The following is a 12,431-nucleotide window of genomic DNA, read 5'->3' on the forward strand; positions in this document are numbered from 1 at the left end:
AGAAGGAGGTTTCTTCAGGCTGATGCAACTGTTCTGTATCTTGATTGTGGTGTTGGTAGTTACAGAAATCTACACATATGTTAAAATTTATAGAATTGTACATCAAAAAATCCATTTTACTGTATGTTAATATAAAAATAAATAGTAAAAAGTCTAAAAAGAAACAAAAACTGCTTCCAGGATTTTCCACAAAATCTCTTCAACAGACTCCATCTAATCAAGCTGTTAGTGCTTCACTGTTCCACTGCTAAAGATAATTGTCTGTCTGAGGATCACCAGAAATTGTCAAGGGTCCCCAGCATGGAAAGCAGTGATAAAAAGAAACAAACAGAAGAAAAGAAACCCAGTGGAGACAAAGCCAGTACAGAAATCAGAAGAAAACTTAAAAACTATCATTAATAACATCAGAGAAATAAGAATATCATGTGCATGAAACAAGAAGAAGCCTAAAAAGGAATTTTTCAGAAAAGAAAAAAAGAACAAAAACAGGAGAGCAGTAATAATAAATTCAATAGAAAAAAAATGAAATAACTTAGAAAGTAGGATAAGAAGGCAGTGGGGCAGTGGGAAATCAGAGAGAAAATTAAGAAGATTAGATAAGTAATTTTGAGAGCCAATATCCAAATAATAATAATTTCAAGAAAAAGGAAAATATATAGGAGATAAGTATCAAAGAAATAAGTGAAGAAAACTTCCCAGAAGGAAAGGATATGATTTTCCACAGTGAAAAGTCTGGCCCAGAGCCTAATACAGTGGTTAGAAGAAAAAGCCACACAGCAAGGTACACCATATTGAAATTGCAAAATACCAGGGACAAGGGCGAGACCCTAAAAATCTCCAAAGAGGAAAAACTAATAGGTTACATATAAAAGACCTAGAATCAGAGTATCTAAAAACTCATTTCTTTTTGCAAAGTGATTCAGTATATATATATATGGTTTTTTAAATTATTTTCCATTATGGTTTATGACAGGATATTGAATATAGTTCTCTGTGCTATACAGTAAGACCTTGCTGTTTATCCATCCTATATATATATAATGGTTTGCACAGAGTATCCAAAAACTCTTTAACCTCAAGACTAGAAGCTAGAAGACAATGAGGAATTGCCTTCAAAATGTCAAGGCAAAATGAACTCCAACCTAGTAGTCTATAGCCACAACCCTCCAAGAAGGGGGTCTCCATTTGTAGGTCAAAATCTTTAACTTCCATAGACCCCCAGTTAGTTAAGAAAGTTACTGCAGGCTAATAAAATGAGAATTAAATCAGAAAGGAGGGAGACAGGGGAATCAGGAACAAGAGTTCCAATACTACAGAGACATGAAGAAAATCTCCAGAATGTTGGTCAAGAGAAATTCCAAGACCTAGCTAGGAAACCCTTTTCTCACACTGCTGGTACAAGTTTAAATACTTGTAATTGTTGTTTGTCGTTTGGCATCAGCCACTAAAGCTGAAGGGATATACTCTGAGCCAGCGATTTTACAATCTGGCACATGTTCAACAGAAATGCATGCTCGTGAACACCAAGAGACATACAGAAGATTGTTCATAACATCTTTCTCTGAAATAACCTAAAACTGGAAACAAGCAAATGTGCATCAACAGCAACATAGCTTTAAAAAATTGTGATAGAGTCCATAAAATGGAATACTACGTAACAATGGGAAGAATAAATGATTGCAACATATAAAAACATGGATGAATCTCACAGACATAATGTTATGCCAAAGAAGCCAGGCACAGAAGAGTTACACGATTTATGATTCCATTTATATAAAGTTCAAAAACAGATTTGAAAGTAACCTATGTCTGAGAAGTCTGAATAATGGTTCTCCTTTGGCTTGGGGGCTGGGGGTTAACTGGGAGGGGGCATGAAGGGGTTTCAGAGGAATTGGTGATGTGTTATTTCTAGATCTGGGTGGTATGCACGTGGTTTTTGCTTTATAAAAATTCATTGAGCTCTTCACTTGTGATTTGTGCACTTTCCCCCATAAACATATTTCCATGAAACAATTTGTTTTAAAAGATGGGACAATACTAGAGAAAAGTAACGTATAAGACGGGAGGGTGAAGAAAGAAGTTAGAGAAGTTTAAGGTCCTTGCATGGCTCATGTAATTAAGTGTGGATGTAATTAAGACTTTGTGAAGACGAGCAGGTGTGTCACAAGTTTAAGTCCAACGTGAACAATCATAACAGAATGAATAACGTTCGAATGAGTAAATATAAAAAAGATACTATTTAATGCAGGACAAATCAAGTTCCGAAAGTAGAAAAAAAGAAACATAGAAAACGGGTTGCAAACTGAAAGCATGAAATAAGATGGTGGAAATAAATGCAAATATGTGGGAGACATCAGCATGTGGATGGTAACTGAAACCACTAGAGAAAATGAGATTTCTCCCAGGGAGAGCAAGTATATGGAGAGAAGAAGGGGCCCTACGATAGAATTTAGACAAACAAAAAGATGAAAGGTCTAAACTGGGGAAGAGAAATCCACAAGTGAAGATGAGGAGTAACCCTGAGACAAATAGGAGAAAGAATGAAGCATCCCCAACAGCATCTGTCTGAATAAGACATTTTTTTAAGTAGTATCATCTGCTTGAATTAATTACAATAACAACAAAAAAGCAACCATCCTACAGTTACTTTCAAAAGTAGGATGACCATAATTTACATCCACATCAGGACATCTTGAAGAGTGTGAAAAGGGGTGCTAATTAGATGGAAGGCTAGGACCACACAACAAACAAAACCACACAACCAAACTAGCATGTATAGTGATGGTTAGCACACCTCTTTCTCTTGCATAATAAAGCCATCCTCATTGAAAATTATTCTACCCATCTCAGTAACAAGGCAATGTTGGGTATGAGGCATACACAAATATGCCTAAAGGAAAAAAAATCCATTTTTTCTTCCAGAGAAAACTTAGTTTTCTTCCAGAACTAGTGTTTGTTTTAGAATAAGACTCACTGATAGCAGAAACTAACACAACATTGTAAAGCAATTATACTCCAATAAAGATGTTAAAAAAATTTTTTTAATGAAAATAAATTTTAAAAGACTCACTGATAATTGTGTGTCACCAATTATACATAGGTGGAAGGTCTAAGAATAGTTAAGCCATATTTTCTGAAAATTTTAATTCCTAAAGAAATGGCAGGTTTGAAAGAGGCTAAAATCAGATTTCCACAACCACAGAGAGGTTTGGCATCCTCCTTTTTTAAAAAAAAAAAACAACACAGTTTTATACAGCAATAAAGTGGTTCCCAAATAAATCTGAACAATGTTGTGTTAACTAAAGATTCATAGATATTTTTCTTGTTTGTTTTTTGAACTCTAGAACTTTACCAAGACTTTAAAGTGTTAATATGCAATGGAATTGCAGGGGATGGGAGGGATGGTAAACAGCATATCCTGTATGTAATTAACCTAAGAATCTTTCTTTTCTCAGAGCCTCTCTTGGGACCAGCCTTCAATGAAAAACACTTCAGAGAATACTGGAGTAGGCACTAATAAATGCTTATTGCCAAAGCCATTTTCCATATGTAATTAAACGAGTATTAGACCAGGCATGGGAAGATATCCAGGTGGTCCTAGCTCCACAATACTGGGCATGATTTTGGGCAATCATTTGACTTCCCAAAGCCCCCATTTCTTTATCTGTAAATTCAGGAGTTCTAACTAGACCAACTCTTAGGTAATATTTACTTCTAAAGTTGCATGGTTTTATGATTTGGATGCCTAACCAAGATCTAGACCTTTCCTAGAACAAGCTGTTTAACATTTTCCCTCCAGGGACTTTGGTTCTGCACTTACTTGTTAGGAGACTCAGAAGCCCTCAGTTGCATTACCTTGCTGGTGAATCACACCCCAGGGGTGAGATTATTTTTTGTTATCTCATGATAAGCACCCTTTTGTCATAATCTATCTCTTAACTTATGTCACTCTCCCATTAATTATGATGTCTATTTAGCATCAGTTAGGATGTTGTGACATTAATTTGCCAGGACAGTTATTTACTCAGCTTGATGGGCATTTTGTTTTTAGCATCTGCTCTATGGTTATTTCGGAGAAATTTAAGGGCCTGGGTCAACCAGTATTACAGAATCTAAATCTCCCATGCTCTCTTGAAAACTATGCAACCTGAAAAGAAGAATAATCTCTCAAGGTGGTAATCCTTTCAGAGAAAAGGAAAAACTGGCAGGTATTTCCCTCAAAAGAATGGTTCAGAAGAGAAGTAATGAAGGAAGTTGGAGAATTAAATATAGGAAAATGTAGCTTAGTAAGAAAATGATTTTTTTACTCTTAACGTTTGTATCTATAGCTATGAAATAGTCAAGGGAAGTACGAAAGTCAATTATTATCATTTAAATATCAGTTGATCAAAGCATTCAGGAACAAACTAAAGAGAATGCTCTTTCCTTGGTCCCCAGAAGTACTCTAGGTCCCTTCCATCTATGATTATTCTGACAATGTGACACTAATATTCATGTAACTCCTTCAAGAAAAAGAACTTGGGGGACCCATTATAGGTCTGAAGCTAATGGCAGCCATGGACTTCCCTTGAGAACTAGTACTTCTTATCCAGGAAGTCCTCTAAGGCTCACCTACATTCTGGGCCCCTGGCCATGCAGTGGCAGGGAAGTCATCTATAGGTTGATGTTTATCATGTAGAAACCCACACTGAGGCAAGTATTAGGGAATCACATAAGAAACCCTAGTATATTAAGCAAACAATATAAATTATATCACCTCTTTTTCTGGGGCAGGGACCCTAAATAGAGTAAGAACCCTATGAACAAAATGTTGATGTCAAAACTCGGCAAACCACAGATGCACAAAGACGATATGGAATCACCTCATAATCCTTGTGAAGTTAGAGTAAATGACCCTAAAATTATTAGGCTTATTATTGAATTGTATGGACAATAATGCTAAATCGCAAACAAATAAGAGTTCTGCGAACCACTCAGGGTTTTTGTGATGTACATGGACACATAACATGGAAATTTTGTGTATATTTGAATTTTATGATAAACATCACCACTGTTACAAATCAAAAGCGCCTCCCAATTTGACCAATTAAATACAAGATTTACTAAAGAATGCTATTTAAATTACATATCCTGGATTACCAGGGGACCCAACACATGTGATTCTGTTTTGATGGACAACATAAAAGAATCACATGAAGGCACTTACCTTGGGGGCAAAATGAGCAAGTAATAAGCTGTCAGTAACTGAAGTATTTGCATCACTTTCCAAGATGTCAATTCCAAAATCTCTGCATGCATAAACCTGGAAGTTTTTCAGGTGAAGATTGCTACTTCTAAAAATCTATAAAACAACAGCATATATTATGTCAAAGGTCTGAGGCTGGGGTTTTCTTGCAGACTTCCTGTAGCTTCTGTAATTATTGATGAAGTATAAACAAGCATGCTATACCATATTTAAGCAGCTTTTGTCCATCGATATCTGTGCGGGCATCCCAAAGTTGCCGTGAGGTCAGCACTAACTAGTCCCCTTTGGTAACATCCCCTCTGTACTTTTCATTTCTCCTCCTAACAACTGATGCATTAAAAGGTCAATGTGAATTCTTCGTGTACCTAAAGTAAACTTGCAACTGTCAAGTAACACAAAATTAACGGAGAAAAACAGAGCATCCAAGAACTCCAGTACTTAACATTTTCCTCGGTGTTGTATATGTTTACTAATATTGTCGGAAAATTGTAAATATGAAATAAGTAATTCAGCATGACTACAGACTCAAAATATGTTATATGCATATATAATGATGACAGCTTGGGCTAGTGACCCTAAACAAGGATCAAGTATTAACAAAATGAGCTTGTTAGAGTTGAATCACACTAGCTTGGGGGACAGAGCCCTTGGTTTTTACCTAACACTCATATTAACTAATTATGTGATCTTGGGCAAGACATTTAACTTTTCCTAGGCCTCAGCTCAACCACCCTGAAAATCAGAGTGCTGTTAGGACTACCAGTTAACCTTACACAGTCGCCTCTTTGTTTACTAAATAGGGTCATGCTTACGTTCGTACCTTAAAGTGGGAGTTCCCTATTAATTAAGGCCAAGGAAGCCTTGATTTATCACAGTATAGTGCTTCTACTTGTCGATCAGTCTTTGTGCTTGAATTTTCAAGAACTGAATAGCTTGCATTTCCCACTATGTATGTGCTGACAGCTTTTATAAAATAATAGATCTTTGAAGACACGTTTATGTAAACAAAATAGTTACGATCTGAACTGATAACTTGACAACAGTTGTTACCTAATTACAGGCATCAGCCCTTCTGCAAGGCACGAATTGCTTCCCTGCAAAAGAGGGATTTGTCACCTCTATATTTATAATGCTTATGGGAAACAAAGTACTTTATCAAATTTAATGAGAAGAAAATGCTTAATACAATAGGGATTCTTCCTGTTAGCTAACCCAGTTTTGTATTTTGGGACTTTCCCAAATAGTTCTCCTTATGTTGGATAGGTGAAATAAATGCCTAACTTTCTTACTGTGACTTAATTATATGTTTTTATTCTATTTACTGAATGCCCTATAGATATATTTCTTCATCTGTGTATCTTAGGCTCCCTATTTCTATGTGGCAGAGACCAAAGGTATGTAATTTTCTCTCTGTAGCACCAAATAGTGACCCTGGATAATTTTTATATGGTGCTGGTAATAGTGAGCATACAAAGCTTTCTTATAAGACATCACTGAAATAATGAAAATTAAATGGATAACATGAACATTGTTTCCTTTCAAGGAAAATAGGAGAAAACTTGGCTCATTGATGAAGGTAAGAATGCCACCCTTGAGCTGGAATTTTTGCGTATCAGTGATGAACAGAACTTTTCCTTACAATGGAAACATGTACTATTCAGGATATTAGGGTATCAAATGCACAACTTTTGGAGTCTGGATTCTGCACCTGGTTCTGCTGCTAACAAACTCTGTGACCTTTGGCAAGTCCCTTTACTTTCTGAACCTTAATTTTTTCTCTCTAAATAGGCATGTGAGGGGAAGAACAGATGACCCCTATGATCTTTCTTGGTTGCAAATCTCTACGATTCTGTTGTTCCCTATTAGAGCTGCTGGAAAATCGCCATACAGGCAATGAACTAACCTTGGCTTACTGACTAGCAATCTGTTCATGCAACAACTATTTCACACACACCTATGATGCTGTTGGCTCCTTAAAGCTGTGAGAATATCGCAAGGCTCCCCCAACAGCAAATCATCCCCCTTTAAGTAGAGATGCACAATAAATCACCACAAGAACAAAAAACTAAAGAAACATACCTGGGCACCACCTGCACTTCCCCAAACCGTGAAATTTTGGAACAGTGTGGGACCAGTGACATTATCCCAAGTTGGCTGAAACTTAGGGTATACAAAGAGGCCACACCTAGGAAGAAAGATAAAGAGTGAAATTCAGCCAATTTCTGCATTCCAAATGTCTCACTTTTTCTCATTGGAAAATATAAAACTAAAGGTACTGAATAAGGGAGAGTGAAGAGGAGACCTGCGAGCCTTCTCTCTGTCACTGCCTATCCCTCAGCCTTTCCCTTCTGTCACCCTCTGTGACCTGCTCCTGCATCTCAACAAGACACAGATTGCCATGGTCCCATTCCATTCTCTCAGCCCTTCTAGAGTCATCCCCTTCCTAGGAGCCTGGATCCCCCTGCCTAGCCCTTCAGAACACGAGCCTCACTCTTCCATCAGTCCATTCTAGATCCATCCCTTGGCTGCAACAGCAGATACCAGCCCTTGTAATCCCTGCAACTTTTGTGCTTCTCCCTGAAATGCCTTAGCATTGTGCTATTTTGGATACCTTCTCCCCTCACATCCCAGGGCTGCTGAGAGCTGCTAGATAAAAGACTTCATAATCTTAATAATAATTTCATGACACATGTACTAATTCTAGCCTCAGCCGGCACTTCAACATGGCGGAGCAATGGTGCTTAATCCTTATTCCACGCTCCTTATCATTTCCCATCATTGCAGTATTATTTCACTATTATTAACATAACTACTATCAGAATTATTTATATCGAGGAATTCCCCAGCAGTCCAGTGGTTAGGTCTCCATACTTTCACTGTTGAGGGTGTGGGTTCAATCCCTGGTCGGGGAACTAAGATCTCGCATGCCGCATTGCATGGCCAAAAAAATAATAATAATAAATAACTAAACTGTTTAATAGAATTATTTATATCAATTATTGAGTTCCTACCATATTCGAGATGGTCTCTTAGGTGCGTTATAGAAGTCATCTCTAATTTTCACATCAAACTTTCACTAGAGATCTGTCCCTATTTCACAAATAAAGGATCTAACTCTTTAAAAAAAAAAAAAAAAAAAGGCAGTTTACTCAAAGTCCAGATTTGAATCGGGGCCTGACTGATTCTGAAGTTCACATTTTTCCCATGTTCCCACCATGTTTCCCAGTCCTTGCTCTTAGCAGACGACCTTATCCTCTAAATAGCAAAGACTTTGAACGAGCTCCTCTCATCTCAGTGTGCAAGTCACAGGCAAAGAACCTCTTCTCCAAACTTCATCTGCCCACTCAACTCCTGAGCTCAGGCACTCTGGCTTCCCAGGTGCCCCCAGTCTGTTGGGAGTTTAATTCATCTCTCTATTGAATTCTCCTCTGGCCACAAAAGGTGCCCTCTGTCCTATGCCCCTTCAAGTGACCTCTCTCTCTTTCCCTTCCCTTCACCACCAAATTTATTATCCAAGATGCTCACTCAGGCACATCATTAAATCTCATATGGATGCCAAGCATTACACAACCCTCTCTGTGAGTGTTGTGCAAAAAAATGTTAAACCATAAGGCTTACACCCAAAATGTAGATGAACTTCCCCCAAGTTACCTCGTACAAGAATGTGCACTGTTCCGGGTAAAGGAAAGAAGTGGAGCTTGGGATGTTTGGTTGGTCACAAGGTGAAAAAAGTAGCCATAGCCAGCAGCACACACCCTGTTTCCCTATGGAAATTAAGGATAGTTAAATCATAGTCAGTCCATTACAATAAGGCTGCTGGAAAGAAACACTCTTCTATGTGCTCATTCTGCTTTTTCACTTACTTGCTGCCAAGGTATATTGATATACCTTGGTTCAAAAATACGCTTATTCCAATAAAGAAGATGTGGTATGTGTATATACAGATATATAGAGATACACACACACACACACACACACACACACACACACACTGGAATATTACTCAGCCATTGAAAAGAATGGAATAATGCCATTTGCAACAGCATGGATGGATGGACCTAGAGATTATCATACTAAGTGAAGTAAGTCAGATAGAGAAAGACAAACACCATATGATATCACTTATATGTGGAATCTAAAATACAACACAAATGAACATATCTACAAAACAGAAACAGACTCACGGACATAGAGAACACACTTGTGGTTGCCAAGGGGTGGGGGAGCGGGAAGGATTAGGAGTCTGGGATTAGCTGATGCAAACTATTATACATAAAATGGATAAACAACAAGGCCCTACTGTATAGCACAGAAAACTATATTCAGTATCCTGTGATAAACCATAATGGAAAAGAATATGAAAAAGAATATACATATGTGTAACTGAGTCACTGTGATGTACAGCAGAAATTAAACACAACATTGTAAATCTAAAAATATATATATATGCTCATTCCTCTTCCTCCAGGCAGTTCAATTTGACTGTACTTTGTCCACCTCGATAGCTGGCATCTCATGTTAAAACGTCCTTGTAAATTTCCACAGTGAGAAGCTTACTTGTGTCACTTCATACAAGCTCTCCTCTTTAGTGTGTAAAAAATACTCGGGAGCAAAGTCGTCCCTAAAGCCAAGTCTCCACAGAGTGTTCTCTCTGATCCTTTGAACAGAAGAAAAAAACTGAAATTATCCGCAATGGTTATTTAATATCAGTGCAGATGTTAAGGGATATGCACGTTGGGATGAGACACAGAAAATGGTTAGAACTGAAAGAGGAAGTTCTGACCCACTCAAGGACAGAGCTCTTCCTCCCAGCCTTTTAGAGAGCTCGAGGAGTTTATTATACTACACAGTGAGTAAGGATTAAGACCAAAGACCACAATCACACCCTTTGAATCATAGCTGTTCTCTGTTTATCCTTAGGTTAGCAAACTCATTTCATCCCATAGCTTCAGCCATTCTAGACTAATATTTTATTGGCTTTAATTCTTAAATGAAAGGACTTTAGGTATTATTAAAGGCAGCCCTCTGAACTTGGGTGACCCACTGACAGTCATTATATAGCAGTACTCCCTACAGAAGGGGATTTTAAAAAGTCTGTTCCTCTCTGGGAGTGCCACATGTTCCACACGCATGTGCGCACACACATACACACAAACACACACACATACGCACAAGCACACAGAAGCAAGCAAAGTCAGTATGGAAGAAAAACTGAAATAGGATGTTTTAAAACAAACAATACTCAACTCCTGGCTTACGTGAGAGAAGGAACCAGTACCCCAGCACCTGGAGGCCGTCAGCCTCTGGGGAAGTATGAATGAGGGCCAGAGTTGACACTGAGATGGGAGGCCTGGCCAGCAGGCAGCAGCTGGGACCTGGCCAGGGGAGCCAGCGCTTGCTGACACAACCACAGGTACCGTTTCCTGAACATCAGCCGTTAGTTCACTGTGGGCACTGAAGGCTCTCTCACCCTGGGTATCTGTAATCCACCAGCCATGCCTTCTCTTTCACTCCATTACAGATCACCTTCTTTCTTTGTGCACTAGTGGCCCATTCTTTATTGCACTTCATTCTTTTGGATTCTAAGCATTTCTCCAATTTTCTGAGGCCACTTAAAATTCCAATCACATGTCTTACCACATACTAAAAGTGACTTTTGGACATCATTGAATATGAAGCTGAATCACTATTCAAGATGTTAACATGACTTCAGGACACCTGGGCCATCTCTAGGACCCCAGTTATCTTGGGGTGGCAGAGTCTGGAGCTGTGGTTGTCAGCCAGGGATGATATTGTTCCCCAGAGAGCATCTGGAAATCTCTGGAGACTGTTTTCATTGTCACACTCAGAGGGAGAGGGGTTTTACTAGTATTAAGTGGATAGAGACCAGGGATGCTGTTATATAGAGGATAGCCTCTCACAAATGTGAGATGCCCCAAATGTTAATACAAGCACAGTTAAAAAAAAAAAAAAAAGTCTAAAGTCTTCACTTGTTCTTGAAGTAACCCATACCCACTTTCCAGTATCCCATCTCCAAATTTTGATGGAAAGACCAACCTAAACATAAAAACATGGTTAATTACAATAAGAATACTTTGACAGTTTTTACTGGGAGGGTATTTATATCTTTTTAAACAACCAAATCTGCCACTAGACACTCCCCCAGTAAGAACACTTACTGGCATTGGATCAGTTATCTCAATTCTTCCCTCATGCTAGAAAACAAGACTTGCACTTATGATCCTCAGTTTTGGAATAATCACTGTCATTGGGCTGGTAAACACAAGCATCCAATAGAAGCACCAAATACAAGTGCCCTCATAGAAACACAAGCAAGTAATATGGCTGTTGATTCTGTTATGATTACACCACTGGAACCTTCCTCGGGGAAGCACATATGGAGCTCCACCTTCCACACAGCCGGCGTTGAGTGGTTGTGTCTCTACCACCCCCATGAGCCACGAGAAAGGCCATGAGTATATAAGAATTGAGGGTTAGGGAATGGGGGCTTCTGAAACACCCACCTTTTCTGCAAGTATACAAACAATAAGAAAGGTGCACTGGGACTTCCCCGGCGGTCCTGTGGTTAGGTCTCTGCACTTCTACTGCAGGGGGTTTGGGTTCAATCCCTGGTCAGGGCACTAAGATCCCACATGCCTCGCAGCACAGCCAAAAAAAAAAAGAAAGGTGCACTAGAGGCTAGAAATGATCATCTCACTTGGACGTACACCTCTATTTCATTACCAACAAGATGCTAAACCCTTACCATGACTCCATGAGGAAGGGAAAGATTCAAACATATGCAGAATATATTTCAAGGACTTCATCCTCATTCATCACCTTGGCCATACAGGTGCTCAGAGAGCATGTATTTTGAATGAATGAACAGATTTGTTGAATCATCTTCCCTGGTGTCAACAGTATTTTTGGAGCCTCTGGGTGGTCATATATAAATGCTTTCCAAGTGCATTTATAGTTGGGCAGGATATTGCAACTTCGGTCTTCTGTTAGCCAATAAGGCTCACTTTTCTTTTAAAAGAAGCACTTGAACAGTCAGATGACATTACTTTCCAGCTCTTTTTACTCTGCATTCCAGTTGGGTACGCTACAAACGATTTGTGAGCAGAAACCACATATGTATGCAGGCAGCCAGCGGCTTGTGGGGAAGGGTTTAAGGCAAGCAGGG

At 38.8% G+C, this 12,431-nt stretch overlaps 1 protein-coding gene across 1 annotated transcript in view; it reads right to left on the bottom strand.

The window, feature by feature from the left end:
- The window catches only part of PKHD1 (PKHD1 ciliary IPT domain containing fibrocystin/polyductin), a gene marked incomplete at its 3' end in the record, with an annotated part of 426,508 nt that overhangs the window by 218,654 nt on the left and 195,423 nt on the right, over positions 1-12,431 (bottom strand). The window contains exons 44-46 of the mRNA XM_081247000.1: positions 8,897-9,009; positions 7,325-7,430; positions 5,207-5,341 (exon numbers count right to left, since the gene is read on the bottom strand). Coding sequence (XP_081103126.1) covers positions 5,207-5,341; positions 7,325-7,430; positions 8,897-9,009 — 354 coding nt within the window. The remainder of the gene's footprint in view (positions 1-5,206; positions 5,342-7,324; positions 7,431-8,896; positions 9,010-12,431) is intronic.

The sequence above is a fragment of the Mesoplodon bidens genome, assembly GCF_964165515.1.
Source record: "Mesoplodon bidens genome assembly, chromosome: 10".
In the NCBI taxonomy this organism is placed as follows: domain Eukaryota; kingdom Metazoa; phylum Chordata; class Mammalia; order Artiodactyla; family Ziphiidae; genus Mesoplodon; species Mesoplodon bidens.